Below are 18388 nucleotides of genomic sequence, written 5' to 3'. Positions count from 1 at the left end.
TCATAGCTAGGAACCACTCTCATATTTTTATTCCAGTTTCCATAATTGAATTACTGAATTTAAGGGCAACGTTTCCTTGGTCAATAGAATTAGATGAGATAGGGAGTCAATTTAATTTGTACTTAATGAGGATCTAGAGAGTATCGTGAGATTAAATAAAACATAAAAAAATCAGAGTTTAGAATATTAATTTCTATAGGCAGCCCCAGAGTTTGAATCATTTCCTGAAAAATTACTTCTGCTTTTGTCATGCTGGCCCATTTTTTTTTTTTATAAAACCTTCAAGTTTCCTGCTAGCAGTTTAGAGATTGGGCTGTTTCCTCACTTACCCCTGTCTCTTCACGCTTGTATAATTTTATTCTCTCAACTGAATGTGAAAGATATTAGACGAAGATGACTGACAATGTTACTTATTCCATAATTAAGTCTTCTGCTGCACGCCAAGCTCTGAAGGACGACCGACAGCAGCAAGAAGGTGAGTTAACCGATCAAGTGTGGAAAACTGTCCATAGTCACCGTAGGCTAGGTGAATAAATGAGATGGAGAATACATTTGGAGTAGAGAATGCAGAAAAATAGAGGGTCATTTGGAGAAATGCCTTCAGTTCATTTTGAAGTCCAGAGTTGGAATATGAAAATTTTGTATGTGGTTGAGGATCTGATCTTAGGTTTCAGGTAAATTGTTTTCTAACCCTTCACTTCTATCATCTTATCTATGAAACACAAGCTGGGGCAATTTTGTCTTTATTGCTCCTGAACTAAAGCAAGAAATTTGTTGGGAGAACTTTATCTCTTTGTGAATGTTTGGGGCAACTGTGGACCAGCTGTGCAAATTCTAGGCATCTCTGTTTTTCTGGCTATGAAATGAAGAGAAGGACACCAATAATTTTGCCACAGGGTTATATTAAGATTTTGTCAGAAAAGAAGTTAATTCATATAACTAGGTCTTCCCCACACCCCCGGTGTTGCACCAGAATGGTGACAAGTGTAGAAAGAAGGTATTAAGAGCGTTACAGATACTAGACCCTGTGACTCTGGGAATTTGAAGATGAAACAAACCATTCTTACATGGAACCCCAAGAAAACACTTGCTGAGACAGGCAGATAACTGTGCAAGTGCCAAAATTAATATTTGATTTCATATCTTGGGGAGCAAACTCCCATGAAGTGCATTCTTTAGTGTAGCTCCATAAGGTTTCTCTCTTTTTTGCCTCATAGTCTTACTATTACAAGTTTTAGTGTTGTCCCTTGAAATCACTGCTATAATTTGCTAAATCATTCCACTATACTTAGACATTTAGATTTATTTCTATTACTGTAAATTATAGAGCATTTAATGTTTTATTTGTACTTACTTTTCCTTGTTTGGGGTTATATCTGTGCTAATTTCTAAGGAATAGAAATGTTAAATAAGAAAGAATGTGCATTTTAAAGTTTGTGTATATGATCACACAATTCGTGATAAGTTGAAACTTGACTATAATTTTAATTTCTAGGCAAGTGGTTTTTGTTTGTATCCAGTGGACACTGCACATTCTTATTTATTGCCAGTATGCTTATTCCTACACCAGCTTTCTGGGGTGTTCTGCTTGGTAATGGGAAAATAGGTCAGGAGCATTAAAACAATATTAAAAATCTCTTTACAAAAGTATTGGTGGTGGTTTAGTTGCTAAGACATGTCTGACTCTTGCGACCCCACAGACTGTAGCCCGCCAGGCTCCTCTGTCCATAGGATTCTCCAGGCAAGAATACTGGAGTGGGTTGCCATTTCCTTCTCCAGGAGAAATTAAAAAATCAGTACATGCTTATTATAGGAATTAGAGAAACTATGAGAGCAGATATAATAAAATAAAATCACTAATAATTTTACAACATGGTGATCATCACTATTACTATTTTGACATATTTTTGCTTTTTTATACAGACTTTACTACAAGTACTTCACTAAGAGTCTTTTAATATAAAGTACATTAAAAATATTAAATTTCAGTTAATTTTTTTTAACTGAATTGTGGTTGCACATATACAATTTATGCAATTATGTTTTGAACTTTTTTTACACTTAGTGTAATATCTAAAATCAACATTTATTTCATTAAATATTGTTCTATAGTGCAAATGCATTTTTTGTATCACTAAAAAATCAAATGCTTTTGGATTTATCAGTCCAAATAGTTAAAATACACAACTCTCTCATTTTAAGCTATTTTCACTATGAATTTCTTTAAGAAGTTCAAAATACATCCTAGATACCTACATCTACAGTATCATTTACCTAAAATTTAAATTTGAAAGTGAGGCCCAAATAAGCAGAATTATTTTCTCAATTTACAAATTAAAGGTTATCAAATAAAGGAGTCAAAACTAGAACTTAAATGCCTTACTTTATAAATTTCTGCCTTTCACACTATCAGTCCTACACAATCAGACTATGGGATCGCTACCATTTTAAAATAAAAAATTGGTGTGAAAAATCTGTTATTTTCCAAATGAAAAAAATACCATTCTTAGGTATACATTGTATACAACAGAGTTAATATGAAGTAATGTCCTATCCTTAAACAAATTATCAACCTAAACTGATCACTCTTCCAATTATGACAGGTTCTAAAGCACTTGTGAGGTGTCAGTTATTTTATTTTCATTTAAGTTTTATTTATATCAATTTTGAATAAATAATACATCATATGGTTCAAAATTTAAAAAGTATAGAAGAAAATAAAAAGTCTTCCTCCTATCTCTGTCCCCATTGACCTGTTTCCCCTCCCCAAGGCAAGCAACCTTATCAGATGCATGTGTCTATTTTCAGAAATGCCTATTAGCTACACTGTTTCACAAACAGACTGTTTTGTTAACTGTTTCCCTTTATATTCCTTGAAAAATCACTCCATATATATAAAAAAAGCTTGTCTTTGTTTTTTTGTTAGAAATTGCATATTGACTTTATGGCTACGTCAGAATGTATTTGACTCATCTTTTATTGATAGACAGGTTGAATTTAGTCTTTTTCTCCTACAAATATTGTTGCTGAGTGGCCTTAAAAAAATGACATTTTATACATGTGTGAATGTCTGCAGGAAAAATTTCTTGAAGACAAATTGCTGAGTCAAAAGGTAAATTAATGCCTTTGTGATTTGGGGACACAGCCAAACTGCCATCCAAAGAAGTTGTTCCAATTTATATTCTCACCACTAAAGCATGAGACTGTGCAAGCCACAGTTTCAAACAAAATGTATGTTTCACTGGATAAGTAAAATATATTCCTTGATAAAGTTAATGGTGGCCACCCTGAACTTCAGAGCATGGCCCTGACAGATCCAGGAAAGGAAACTTTAAGGCCTGGATTGCAGTTCCAACCAGGCCAAATTGCTTCCAGATCCCAGCTATCCTTCCCTGACCTTTTCCCCTTCAACTTTTATTCTGACTCAGGATATTTTTTTGGATTCTACTCTTGCAGCTTCTTCCTTGAGATCCCCTCGCTCTTACCATGTGGCGATAGCTCTGGGGCTTCTGTCCACCATTCTAGCAAGTATGCTGCTATTGCAGTGGATTCTGTACCGGGGTAAGTGCTAACTTAAACCAAAATCTGTGTATAAAAGCAATATAACATAACAGAAAACTTGAAAAATAGTCCCAGCAAAATAAACCAACATACACAAGAGTATCTCCCAGGCATAGTCTTCTAGTTTTTGAGTACATGCATTTGTGTTAAGTATTTATTCTTTTAACAGGATTTCAGTTAAGTCCTCTAAAATCCCCCTCACCTCACTTTTTTTTTTTTTCAATAAGGCTGGATATAGTTCTAATCACAATATGCTTATAATTTTGTGTATTGCTTTTTGGTTTGATATTGTGTCATAAACATTTTCCTACCTACTACCATATTTAGCATGAAAATCAAATTATAATTTTAGTATTGTGTTTAACTTTTCATATGAGATATACTGTAATTTAATTAAGCATATTCTAATTTTTCCCATTTAGTGAGCTTTCCCATTTTCTAAAATGAACTTTTCTAGATTTAGTTCTACATTCTTACATATGATGATCCAGAGAGCCTTCGGTTTTTGTTTCACAATCCAGAGTTCTAACTTAGGTTTTTGTTATCTGAGCATGATTGTTAGTGACAGGCTATTGCTATTGTTGTTTTGTGGCTAAGTTGTGTTTGACTCTTTCTGAGACCCTGTGGGCTGTAGCCTGCCAGGTTCCTTTGTCCATGGGATTTCCCAGGCAAGAATACTAGAGTGGATAACCATTTCCTTCTCCAGGGGATCTTCCAAATCCAGGGATCGAACCCAGGTCTCCTGCATTTCAGGTAGATTCTTTACTGAGCCACTAGGGAAGCCCCAAGTGACTGGTTGGACGGACTTTATTAATTGGGGTACTAAGGGTTCAGTCTTAGGACCTCTACGTTAGATACAAGTTCAACTTTTGACAGAAGGAGACTCCTAGGCAAGTCAGGAATTTTTCCTTCAGGCTGGATACCATCACAGTTGTATGGAAAAAGCACAAATTATAAGGTGTCGACTTCATAGCTTGATCTCCAGAACCCTATGCTGTTCCCATGCCAGGCCTTCCTACAGAAAGGTTGTCTAAAGGTTGACTACTTTCTCCACTTTTTAACTTCAAATCTGGAATGGATATAAAATCTGCTCTTCAATTATGTATCCACACATATGCTCACTCGATATAATGGTTCACACTTGCCTATTGTGAGATTGTGTTTATGGTGGGTTTATACAAATATGTCTTGTGGAAATAGAAAATCAATAGAATTTTGGAATTTTCATTGAAATTACCTCGAAAGCGTTTTCAGTTCCCTTTCATTTTCACAAATCTATAGCACAACCATTTTAAAGGAATGAGAGTGTCTGTATATAAAAGAGCTCAGTGAGGAGAATGGCATGACTTTTTGCTTTAGCAGCTGATATCCTTCTCTGTCAGAAAATCTTTTTTTTTTTTAATATCTAGAAAGAATTCTTTCTGATGAAGTATGTCTTTTATCCAATTTTCAGTGAATTTTTAATGCATTTGTGATTGGAAAAAAAAACCCAAACAGCCTTTCATTCTAGATAAGTTTGCTCTTTCTCATTTCTGTCCTTTTCTTTTGCACTATTATGGAGTGTCAGACTGAAGTTGCATATTCTGAAAGATTCTACCTGAGTGAAGCAATGTGCATTATGCAGTTACACAATGTATGCTCTGAGCCTATATAAATAATACAGCAATACATTCATGCAGATACACTGTTATATTACCTGTTTTGTATATGTCACACGTGCATACTAATGTCTAGCACAAACAAGGGACTCTCTTCCCAGTCCTCAGCCAGCTTGTATCCATTTCCTTCCCTGCCCCTTCACATCCTTGCTTAATAGAATGTTAAGTAGTAGTAATAGACTTGGACATTGTCAGATATTTAATTTGAGACTGTGCATTGTTGTACATTTCTCTAAACCTTAATCTGAAAGGTAGAGGGCAGGAAAGACAGTTTATCCCCCATTTCATTGCCAAGATCAAGTGATCCATAAAGATGTGGCCCAAACCTCTTCTTTTCCAGGTTCCAAGTGTGCTGGCTGTCCTCACTGCCCAGACCACTGGATGGGGTATGGTGACCACTGTTATTACTTTTCAGTGGAAAAAAAGAGCTGGAATTCTAGCCTCGAATTCTGCTTAGCCAAAGACGCGCATCTCCTTATGTTTAAAGACAGCAAGGAAATGGTAAGTGCAAACATTTAGTAAATGTAGGAGGTTTTGTTGGAGAATGCTGTTCAAATGTATCATGTATCCTCTTTTGAGGAGCAAAAGAAATGTTCTTTCCTTTTCCTCCCCCAACAACCCTCATTTATATACCTAGATGCTCCAATTGGTATGTATGCATGTGTGTGTGTGTGCGTTGGAGGTGGCAGGATGGTGAGTATTATGGGGAAGAATTAGACCATAAATACAAGTCTTCTGTTGTGGCTCAGTGGGTAAAGAATCCGCCTGCAATGCTGGAGACCTGGGTTCGATCCCTGGGTTGGGAAGATCCCCTGGATAAGGGAAAGGCTAATTACATAGGGTCTCAAAGATTCAGACATGACTGAGCGACTTTCACTTTCACTTCACTTTCACAAATCTAATAAAAGAAAGCATTAGATCCAGACACATATGAGTCTAACAGTAAAGAGGCACTTTACTCACTTTACAAGTTTCACCAGCTCTCTCTCACCAGTAAGAGCTGGGGGAACTTGGGATGGAGGGAAAGAGAGGTAGCCTGGGGACTTAGTGCCTTCTTCATAATATTTTGCCTTCATTCATTTGAATTCAATAAGTCTAGACTAGGAATCAGTTGGGGTTGTGCTGAGGGCATGAGGAAGAAGCAGTTTCAGCAACTTGAGAAAGAAGGAAGGAAAGTGTGTGTGTGTGTGTGTGTGTGTGTGTGACTTTACACTCCTTGCAGAGTTGAACTGCTGGGCTCCACTTCCTACTGGCATCTCAGATCCTTCCTGTCCACCTAACTGTCAGGAAGTGAGTTCTTTATGAATCCTGGAGCATCTCAAAGTAACACAAGGAGTTGACATCCTGAGGTTACCTGGTACGAAAATCAATCAAATTCTAACCTGTCAACTTAAATAACATATGCAAAGAAAATAAGGAATCCTCCTTAGGTTTTTGTGCTAATTTCATGCTGAGTTTTCTGTTTTGATATTGTTTTACACCTTCCTTTTGGGGTAGATTCACAGAGAAGAGTTTATTAAGAACTCAACTATATTAAACATCCCTTGGGGTAATTCTGAGAAGCAATGAATTACTCTGAAGCAGTTGGAGAGAACATACGGTCTATAAAGTCTGTAACTTCTTATTTTAAGAGAAGACTCAAGCATCTGGATTCGTGTTATCTCATTCTTTTGAAATTCTGCATTAACTCTAACTTCAAATCAGTGCACTTGTGTGATTTACTTTTCCTTTATCCTTCCATAAACTAGGTGACAGAATGCACTGGGGTGTATTCTTTAGACCTACTGAATCATGGTTTTATGGCACTTTCTGGACCTTTTTGCAGCAACTCCTATTCTCATTCTGATACAACTCCATCTGAGTTCTTAGGCTGAGTGAAATCAATAGCAGAAGTGAGCAGACAGCTTGAAAGACTGTTGAGGAAACACTGATAAACAGAGTAGTGAATCATAATACAAGACAGTGCCCAGGAGAATTGCAGAGAGGCAGCTACCATAATTGCAGTGTGATAATGACGGCTGCAACCCAGGATAGCTGGGAGGTGGGCGTGGCTCTGTTTCTCTGAGGTCCCCTGGAGGAATGTATGAGTGTTAAAGGATTTCATCTTTCCATTCTTTCTCTACTTACTGTAAATCCTGATCTACCATTGAGTAAGCTGAACAGAGTTACACTGGCTGCATTTCCAAAACTGGTTTATTTCCTTTTAAGGACCCTTGATTCAAATCAGTCCTGGAAAGGATATTCTATGCTCTCAGTAGAATATCCCTGAGAGATTGCATAGCAACTAGAGATAAGTCTTATATCTGATTTTCCTGTGGAATTTTGCTTGGTTCTCTGGCCTGATTCTTTTTCTTTCCCTCAGCTTTTGTAAGATCCTGTAAAACCAACTTGACTTATGTCTAGTCTGTTGATTTTGTTGTACCAGTGTTGTTATTCTTTTATTCTCACGGCAATATTTATATACTAATTTAAGATAAATGCTTGCTTTTCCTAGTATTGCACATGACAAGTTGCTTCAGTTGTGTCCTCCTTTTTGTGACCGTAGGGACTGTAGCCCGCCAGGCTCCATTACCCATGGAATTCTTTGGGCAAGAATACTGCAGTGGGTTGCCATGGCCCTCCTCCAAGGGATCTTCCCAACCCAGGGATTGAACCTGCATCTCTTGGGTCTCTTGGATTGGCAGGCAGATTCTTTACTGCTAGCACTACTTAGGTCTAAACAGCTACCAAAACAGCATAAAAATCTATGAAAACCAAAGTTTTCTGACATTCCAGTGGTGGAGAATACTGCTAGGGAATTAGTTTGCTCTATGCTAGAGGCTCCAAGGCTATCAGAAGTGTCCCTCTTACACTGTTAAATAGTTATCTTTCAGTAAGATATATAACTATAGTCCCCCTCTTAGATCAGTTATAGATAGCCAAGCTTATAAGGAAAATAATAAAAATAGAAACTACCGTGTGTTGAGCACCTGCTATGTGATAGGAATTCAATTCTATTTTATTATTCTTAATCTTCACAGCATATTCTATGAAGTAGAATTCAACCACTCTTTTTCATTGAGTGAATAAAATTCAGAAGAGTTAGTGAGCAAGTCCAAGGCTACAAATCTGACAGAGCCAAACTTTCTTTTCAGAGCCAGATTTTAAACTCCATACCAACCCACCTTTTAAATTCTTACAGAAATACTGTGTTTAACAGCTTTCAGAATCCATCTTGTGCACGCTGAAAAATGAAATCACTTTTTCAGTTGTTTGTCTTCTGGTTCCTTTTCTTTGCTGTACAAATAATGTTTAAAATATTATTTGATTTTGAATCTGGGATGTATATTTTATGGCCCTTGGGATTTAAATATTTTTAAATAGTGAGGTGTTCACTTATTTTTCTTTTTTACTATCCTTAAAATTTATTTACATGAAAATTATATGCTGACGTGTTCACTTATTATCTCTTTTTTGTGCTTGGACTTCAAGATTTATTTTATTTTTGAGAAAACGAAAAAAATTGAAGTTGAATTGTTCTGTTATTTCCTCAATGTTCTGTTTACCTTATGGCAACTACTCTTTCTTGCTCTTCCTGTTCTTTGAATTTATCTTTCAGTTCAGTCAGTTCAGTCCCTCAGTCATGTCCGACTCTTTGCAACCCCATGAATCGCAGCACGCTAGGCCTCCCTGTCCATCACCAACTCCCAGAGTTCACTCAGACTCATGTCCATTGAGTCAGTGATGCCATCCAGCCATCTCATCCTCTGTCGTCCCCTTCGCCTCCTGCCCCCAATCCCTTCCAGCGTCAGAGTCTTTTCCAATGAGTCAACTCTTCGCATGAGGTGGCCAAAGTACTGGAGATGCATCTTTAGCATCGTTCCTTCCAAAGAAATCCCAGGGCTGATGTCCTTCAGAATGGACGGGTTGGATCTCCTTGCAGTCCAAGGGACTCTCAAGGGTCTTCTCCAACACCACAGTTCAAAAGCATCAATTCTTCGGCACTTAGCCTTCTTCACAGTCCAACTCTCACATCCATACATGACCACAGGAAAAACCATAGCCTTGACTAGATGGACCTCTGTTGGCAAAGTAATGTCTCTGCTTTTCAATATGCTATCTAGGTTGGTCGTAACTTTTCTTCCAAGGAGTAAGCGTCTTTTAATTTCATGGCTGCAATCACCATCTGCAGAATTTATCTTTAGATATGTTCAAATTCTTGATTTTTGTTGTTGTTTTTTTCTCCATATAGATAAGTTTATTTTGATTGTTAACTTTTGTTTCTTATAGTTGTTGGTGTGTTATTTTAATATATGCTGACTAAAGAGTTCCCTGTGGAAATACTTTGGTTTCTTTACACCTATCCTGATGCTCCTCCCAGTATAACATCTTTCTTCCTCATTATCATAATTTGAGATTATATCTTCAGACTTTATTGCTTTAACAATCTCTCGTTCAACTTGAACCATCATCCCTGTTAGAGTTTATGACTTTGGGATTGTCCCTATCTTCTCCCTGAAGTTTCAGTATTGACTTTTCTTGTATTTAAGGTTTGAAAGTGAAAGTGAAGTCGCTCAGTCGTGTCCGACTCTTTGCGACCCCATGGACTGTAGCCTACCAGGCTTCTCCGTCCATGGGGTTTTCCAGGCAAGAGTACCAGAGTGGGTTGCCATTTCCTTCTCCAGGGGATGTTCCCAACCCAGGGATCGAACCCAGGTCTCCCACATTGCGGGCAGACTCTTTACCCTCTGAGCCACCAGAGAAGCCATCTAATTATATCGAAGGTTTCCTTCTGTGACTATAAAGACTATGATAACATGGTCACTTATCCCCATAATGTAAAGTAGATTCAGGTAATTAAACAGCTTCATTTCTTTCAGAGAGACATGAGTTTGTTTTTACTAAATTGCTTACTAGCTATGTGAGCTTCAGCAAGTTTCTTAACCTCGTTGACTCTCAATTTCCTCATGTACCAAGTGGAGAAGTTTTTTTCCAGAATCATTACAAGTATTAAGTGAGAAAAATCTATGTGAAATTTTTTTTTAACATAGGAGGAATCACTTCATTTTAGTTTTCCTTCTTTCCATTTTAATTTCCTTGACACTTGAAATAAAGCCCAGATTTGAAATAACTTTTGTTTTTCTTTTCTGTCTCCCAGAGTGTGAAATTTCAGTAAAATATGTATCACAAAGTAAATTATGATTTGTTGAATTGAGTTTTTCCCTTTTGAGGAAATCTGAAATGATATGTTCAAAGATAGAACTAAATGGCTGGAAGCAGATGGTAGATGATAGGAGAATTGTTTTACTTGAGGTCTTTGTAGTCTGGTAATGTGTGTGTGTTTATCACCCTTTCTTCATAACCAAATAAAGCAACCATTATGAACTTCAAGCCAAAGCATATCTTTGGTAGGTAGGTTAGGATACTTCTCACTCCTTTTTTTTTAACTTAAAAAGTGTGGTAAAGCATCAATAACATACAACTTACTATTTTGACAATTTTCAAGTATATAATTAAGTGGAATTACGTATATTCACATCATTGTGCAACTGTGACCACTGTTCATTTCCAGAACCTTTTATATCACCCCAAACAGAAACTCCACACCCAGTAAACAGTAACTCCCCATAACCCCACCCCCCAGACCCTGGTGACTACTAGTCTAATCTTTTTCTCTCTGAATTTTCCTCTTATGTCCTTTTGTATCTGGCTTATATTATTTCATTGGCTTCTTTTGTTTGGCATGTTTCCAAGGTACATCTGTGCTGTAGCAGGTATCAGAATTTCATTCCTTTTAAAGGCTGAATAATATTCCATTGTATGGATAGGACCACATTTTGTTTATCCATTCATCTGTTGATGGACAGTGTTTTACTATTTTTTTTTCTTTCATAATTGAAATTGTACTGATGGTTTTGAAGATCAGTATTTTGTTGTGTTGTTCAGTCGTGTTTGACTCTTTGTGACCCCATGGACTGTAGCCTGCCAACCTTCCCTGTCCTTTACTATCTCCCAGAGCTTGCTCAAACTCATGTCCATTGAGTCAGTGATGCTATCCAACCATCTCATCCTCTGTCATCCCCTTCTCCTGCCGTCAGTCTTTCCCAGCATCAGGGTCTTTTCCACTGAGTCAGCTCTTTGCATCAGGTGGCCAAAGTATTGGAGCTTCAGCTTCAGCACCAGTCCTTCCAATGAATATTCAGTGTTGATTTCCTTTAGGATTTACCAGTATACAGAAGTTTAAATTTGTGTATAATTCTTAACATTTGTACCAAAAATCTAAAAAAAAACCCATGTAATTGTGATTCATTTCTGAACAATTATCCAAGTTACTCTCCAGTTTAAAATGTGAAGGCAAACTTGTTTTAACAGTATGTTAAGTATGAATGCCTTCAAGTGTTCATACACTGTTATATCATATGTCCCACGGATTCACAATTTGAAAATTCATTAGTAGTGTGTATGATATTAATCTTTCACAGCAGATGAAGAAAGTTACTAGGAAAACTGGACTACCTGAACAAAGATGTTACAGAGTACACAAAATTCTGACAGGGAGAGCAGAGATCAAGGTGTGGTTTTTCTTTTAAGAAACAATTTCACCAAAACCAACATGGGAATAAAAGTAATTCAAAGTGTCCAAGACATGTTAAACACACAACTGACTCCAGTTTGCCATTTAGTGTGCTTTGTATTGGAGGATGTAAAATCTAGTCCATCTATGCAATGTTAAGCTGATACCCAAGACAATCAAAGCCTCTGTATTCAATATCCCTCTATTTTCTGGTTGTACCAAAAAAAAAAAACCAACCACTAAATGATTTCACCTCTTAAGGAAAAGCAGTTAGCACTTAAAAAATGGAATAATGTTGAATTTCCTCCTTCTTAAAAATGTTTCCAGAGCTACTCACAATTTTGCATTTACAAAATAGTTGATAAACATATTGCCCTGTATTGTACAAGAAGGGAGACAGGGACCACTAAGACTGGGCGGTGATTTGAATCAGATTTGGCTTCTTTTATCTCCTGCTTCATCAGAGGCTGGGTTCTCCTCGCTCTTAGTTTCTGTTTTCTGCAGGTAAATCTTGTGTCTTGGTTAGCCTGTTTTCCTCGTGTTCTTTTTTCCCCTTTTGTTTGTGGGTTTTTTTTTTTTTTTTGGTCTGAAGATTTATCCTTTCCTGCCGCCATTTTTTGGTTTCCACTCTGATTTCCTCTTTTTTGCAGGAGCAGGTTAGCAGAGAACCACATCTCTTGGGCTCTCCCTTTGTTGCTCCCTGGGTGGAGCCGACCTCCTTCCTGGGCATTGCAGGGAGCAAGAATGTGCCACGTGCCTGTGGGCAGGTGCGCCGTGGAGACTTAGTGAAGCAGGAGTGCGGGTCCTCCTGCCACCCCAATTGGTGGGACCCCAGCGTTTCACTCTTTTAAAGGGAGTGCTCGGTTTACACAGCAAGGCTTACTAACTTTTAGTATTGTGCACATACACAAAATTATAGAGGAAATTCTTATCAATATTAAATTCTAGTAATTTTGTACCCAGTCCAGTTTCCCTTAAATCTCTTTATGTATCTGCATGTTTTTATATGCTAGTAGTCAATGGAGACGGAGAAGGCAATGGCACCCCACTCCAGCATTCTTGCCTGGAAAATCCCATGGACGGAGGAGCCTGGTGGGCTGCAGTCCATGAGGTCGCGAAGAGTCGGACACGACTGAGCGACTTCGCTTTCACTTTTCACTTGCCTGCATTGGAGAAGAAAATGGCAACCCACTCCAGTGTTCTTGCCTGGAGAATCCTAGGGATGGTGGAACCTAGTGGGCTGCCATCTATGGGGTCGCACAGAGTCGGACACGACTGAAGCGACTTAGCAGCAGCAGCAGCAGTCAATGGAGAAGGCGATGGCACCCTATTCTAGTACTCTTGCCTGGAAAATCCCATGGGCGGAGGAGCCTGGTTGGCTGCAGTCCATGGGGTCGCTAACAGTCGGACATGACTGAGCGACTTCACTTTCACTTTTCACTTTCATGCATTGGAGAAGGAAATGGCAACCCACTCCAGTGTTCTTGCATGGAGAATCCCAGGGACGGGGGAGCCTGGTGGGCTGCTGTTATGGGGTCGTACAGAGTCGGACACGACTGAAGCGACTTAGCAGCAGCAGCAGCAGCAGCAGCAACAGCAGTCAGTGCTTACATTCTATAGGATATATTTGAAAAGTCTGAAAACAGAGGATAAAGTTATTTTTAAATAGTATATTTGTTCAACTTTCACGTAATATGCTCAATGTGTGTTTATTCAGCTTTCCAGACACATTTTCAAGTGAAATAACTCTAAATTGAAAACAATAGATCTAAATAATTTTAGACTTTATGGGTGCTCCGTATTGTACTTTTTTTTTTCAAATTAATAATTACATGTATTGTGATAAGTACTTCACCCGAAAAAGTGTCTGGAGATTGAAGAAAAAATGTAAGTTATTTTATTTGAAAACATAACATACCTATTATTTAAAATTACATATTTACCCTATGTAAATATCTAGGCTTTTTGGATACCATATGTTCATGTTTTGCTTTTGTAATGTAGCATTATTTCATACCTTTTTCCACACGTTAAATGATTACAGATACTTATCTTTTAAAATTCTGTATTATTCTATTTTTGCTTAACTGTTTTCGTATTTCTAGAAAAAAATCTGATTTCCAATTTTTAAGCAGCTACAAGCATATTTATATGAATTATTTCCTTGAGGTTAGTTATTTAGTATATAGTCCCTGAAATTAAGTTAGCCAATCAAAGATATGTCCAATTTAGTAGCTTTGGTATTTTAGTAGTTTATCTCCATATGGACTGAAATATCTTAGCTATATCCTGTAAACCATGTTCATTTTGGCAGTGTAAGGAGTATGTTCTATACCTTAGCAGTATTTTAATTACAATTTAAAAATATTGCCTGCAAAAACATATGTGTGCATGTGTAAGACATAAATATTGACCTTAAAAATAAAATGCAAAGGAAAGAAAAAAATGTATCTGATTTCACTTGTTTGTGTTCTGTCTTCTTCTTGCTTTTAGGTTTTATACTTTTTCCTCTCTAAGGTATAACCAAACATTACTAGTTCTAAAGTGACATAGCACCTCATTGCTCTAGTTCACACCTTCTCTGCAACATAAGCCTTCTGAGGTCACACCCTTGCAATAAACACTCTTGTTTATGCTTTTATGCTGCTTCTACGGTAACGCACACACATCATTCATGAGTCCGTAGAACCCTATAGATAATCGCACTCTGGTTCTAAAAGCTTCTTTCAAGTGGGATGTTATTTTCAAGTGAAAGTGATCCAGTAAACATTTGCCCTGTCCAGCCTCATCAGGGAGAAGTAGTAAGCTGGCAGAATCATGTGACTTAGAATTGTATGGATCTTGAGAGTAGTGATCAAGTGTAGGATTGGAGTTTGTGAGTATTATTGAATCCCAGCTCTTCAGACTCTAATTGAGGTCTGTGTTTATATCTATTTATTTATTTAATGAATGAATTTATCTATTCATTATTTATTTAATGAATGAATTTATCTATTCATTTCTGTGTTTCATTAGCTGTCATTCCTCCCACTGAAATGCGAGGAAGAAAGAAATGGACAGTTTTTCTTATAATATTATTGGAAGAATGAGGATAAACTCACTTTTTTCCTAATTTAAGTAATCATTTTAAGCAAATTGTTTAAGTACTACACAAAAGGTTTCCAGCTAATCTGGAAATTAGGATGTCATTTCATTTATCCTACCCTTCCTTACACTTCAGACCCTGTCCCCCCACCAGCATACACAATTAAGTACTTGCTGGGAATATAGGGCCATATCCAAGGTGGTAGTTTACTTGTTGCTAAATATATTTATTACACTAGCACCAAATCCTATACAAAATTAGTCTTCTGGGATTTAACCTTTATTTTATTTCATTGTATTTCTAGAGACAATTCCATTAGGATATAAACTCTTTCATTTGCCGGTCAGACTCAACAGAGCAAAGAATCTTATTTCTGTTCTAGTGGGTAGCTTGGGACATGTAAAGAGTATAACCAACTTAACCTTACCATCATCTTTTCCTTAAAAACTGTGTTTATTTTTTCTTGCCATATGCAAGATTGATGAGGACTTGGAGAATGAGAGTTTAGTGGGGAAAAAACAACAATGCAAGTACATTGTTGCAAGTTTAATAATAACATAAGTGTTAAATGATGATGTGAAATATGAGTGTGTTCACAGCAGTATTTAGCTTTTTTTTTTTCAAAGTTATTTGAATATATATTTATCTGGTATTTATCTGAATACCTATTTGGTGCTCCATCTAATCAAGGAAGAAGTTGCAGTGGAAGGTAGAGATGTAATAGTTATCTTATCTGTCATGATCTAAGAGTGTAATTATAGGCATGAAGTTCAATTCTAGGAAGTATTGCACTCTGCAACCGACACATCTCTAGAATGAAGGTTTGAAAGAGAGAGTAGTTATTTGGAGTAGGTGGTTGTTTCAGTCTGCTAGGACTGCTATAAACCATAGACAGGGTGGGGGAGCTTAGGCCGCAGACATTTCTTTCTCAGAGTTCTGGAGGCCAAGTCCAAGATCAAGATGCTGGTAGACTTGGTTTCTGGTGAGAAACTTCTTCCTGGCTTGCAGGCAGCTGCCTCTCATGTGGTGGTGAGAGACTGCATGCTAAGTTGCTTTAGTCGTGTCTGACTTTTTGTGACCCTATGGACTATAGCCCGCCAAGCCCCTCTGTCCATGGGATTCTCCAGACAAGAATAATGGAATGGGTTGCCGTGCCCTCCTCCAGGGGATCTTTCTGATCCAGGGATCAAACCCACGTCTCTTATATCTGCTGCATTGGCAGATGGATTCTTTACCACTAAGCCACCTGGGAAGCCTTTTCCTCTTCCTTAAGAGCACTAATCCCATTTTTAGTGTGGGGCCCACCCTGAAGACCTCATCTAAACCTAATTACTGCCCAAAGGCTACTTCCAAATGCCATCACTTTGTGATATCAGAGCTTCAACATAGCAATCTAGGGAGTGGGGGGACACACACATTCAGTTCATAAATAACAGTGATGAGAGACGGTATAAGGAAAAACAGCGTTACCATGACCCTACATCTCTTTTTAACCTTTCTGCATTTTTTCTTACCTTTTTTCATCTTCTGCAACCTCTCATTTAGATCGAGCTCCAAAATCTCCTCAGTCAGGAATTTTACTGGATTGGTCTGAGAAACAGTTCTGGCTGGAGGTGGGAAGATGGATCAGCCTTAAACATCTCAAGGTAAGGGGCTTCAAAAGAGTGCAGAGAGAGAGAGAAGAGAAAAGAAAAGGGGAAAAGAAATTATATGTCTGGGGAAATAGACTAAGGATAATGGATGGAGAGGAGAGGAAAGAAAAAGGAAACAAGGAAGGAAATCAATAGTTGATAAGGGCAAGAAAAAAAAGAGAGGACACTTTAAAGAGGATAATGAGTAATTTTTATTCTGCAGTTTTGGGAGCTGAGAGAAGTGAGGTCTGAATGGCAGAAAGAATTTGCTCATTTTTAATCTTTTCATGCCTTAGAACTTCCTTTACTCTGCACGTCACCTTAAGTGATTGATTTTTTTGGTTCCTTACAGAATTGCTTCAAACAGCTTGGTACAGAATTGTGGTACCATCAGCAAAGGTGGTCTCCTGGCCTCTAGCTGTGAGGTTGATTTTCCGTGGGTCTGTAAGAAGGTCAGACGTTGATGAATGTTCCTTCTGTCCTGTGGCTCCCTAAAAAGAGGGAGATGACCTCTCGTGAGCACACCTTTAGTGAGTGCTGCCCTTCTAGCACGTAAGTTAGATGTGGGATCAATGCCGCCTCCCTGGGACTGATGGCTTCTTGCTGGACTCTCTTTGAGAGAACTTAGATGTTATCTTAACACTTTAAAGAGTGCAGGCAAATTTGTGAAATAGATAAGGTTTGTTTTTAGTATCCCTCTCTCTAGTGACTAAGGTTGTTGGCTTAGTCATCCCCATCATCTCTGTCAAAAATACCTTTAAAATGTTATATTCTGAGCTGAGCTGATGAAATCTGTGCAAATATGTACTATTGCCAGTGTATTACAGGGTTTTTCTGTGTGCTAGTGGGTTGACATGCTACTGCTCCCCGATAATATACTTTTATCCTAACAGTGCCTCTTTGCAGGTAAAACCTGAAATAAGTTGTGGAAGGTGAATGAGAGAGAGCAGGGTGGTGCTTTGTGTCTCAGCTCTTCACACTTCCGTAAAGAACTGGCCTTGACTGAATTTAGTTTTTTCGAAAATGCATAGTTGTGGTTGAATAACCAGTGTGTGACTGTATTTTCCTTGTTATGACTGTGATTTGCACCTTAATTTCACAATGTGAAATGTGGGCATTCTGGTAAAGGCATTATTATAGAGGAAAATTTACAGAAGCAGTTTATGTGGATTGATCTCCCAATTATTTTTGGCACAAATGACTAAAAAATAAGAAAAACATTATTTATCCTTAGTAGGGTTGGGCATAGATGAGAAAGCAAGGTGTTGTTTAGAGACAGAGGAGGGATTAGTAGGACATAATGAAAAATGAAATTAAAGGGAAAGAAGGCACAGCATTGTCAATAGAATCTTGAAATAAAACAACTGCTTATTGTAGGTCAATAAAGCAAAGAGAAAGAAAAGATACAGGAGGGAATGATGAGGAGATTGTAATTCTGTACTGTTGACGACTATGGATTGTGGTGTTTATTTAAATTTCCCTTTTGTATTATTTTTAGGACAAAGACTGTATCTAATCCACCCTTATATCTCGAACACCTAAAATAGTGCTTGCTTGTATCAGTGAATATTCAATGCTTGAATAAAAAAAAATGGAATTTAAAATTTCTTATTCTAGTTGTTTCTATTAGCTCATGAGTTGACTAGAGGAATTGAGCAAGAAACATGGTATATCTGAATCCTCCCTTAAACCTACCCATTTGAGCAGAGGACTAGTTTAATCTAGATATGGTCAACACTACATACATATATTAATATATTTGGGAATAGCACCCTTTATCTGGCACTAAACACATACTGTGTAGAGACCTAATCCTCAGGAAAAAATTAGAAACTATTTAAATATCTATCAATATTAAAATGATTAAATAAATAACCACCTTACTTCCTTTATTTTTTCT

At 37.5% G+C, this 18388-nt stretch overlaps 1 protein-coding gene and 1 pseudogene across 2 annotated transcripts; one reads left to right on the top strand and one right to left on the bottom strand.

Annotated features, from left to right (window-relative positions):
- The first annotated feature begins 288 nt into the window (after positions 1-288).
- KLRG1 (killer cell lectin like receptor G1) lies at positions 289-18092 on the top strand. 2 transcript variants are annotated; one of them, XR_011566758.1, is made up of 6 exons: positions 289-475; positions 3457-3561; positions 5560-5720; positions 16403-16503; positions 16841-17040; positions 17987-18092. XR_011566758.1 is itself a non-coding variant. In XM_019960148.2 (5 exons), the coding sequence occupies exons 1-5, from the start codon at positions 394-396 to the stop codon at positions 16950-16952; spliced, it is 561 nt and encodes a 186-aa protein (XP_019815707.2). In that variant the 5' UTR covers positions 289-393; the 3' UTR covers positions 16953-18092. The 2 variants fall into 2 exon arrangements, 1 of the variants encoding a protein (XP_019815707.2); XM_019960148.2 differs by having other exon boundaries at positions 16841-18092.
- LOC139182948 (non-histone chromosomal protein HMG-14 pseudogene) lies at positions 12202-12502 on the bottom strand (annotated as a pseudogene).
- Positions 18093-18388: the final 296 nt, after the last annotated feature.

This window comes from Bos indicus, chromosome 5, assembly GCF_029378745.1.
Source record: "Bos indicus isolate NIAB-ARS_2022 breed Sahiwal x Tharparkar chromosome 5, NIAB-ARS_B.indTharparkar_mat_pri_1.0, whole genome shotgun sequence".
NCBI lineage: Eukaryota > Metazoa > Chordata > Mammalia > Artiodactyla > Bovidae > Bos > Bos indicus.
The sequence above is the reverse complement of the archived record's forward strand: the minus strand, read 5'-3'. Positions and strand labels throughout refer to the sequence as shown.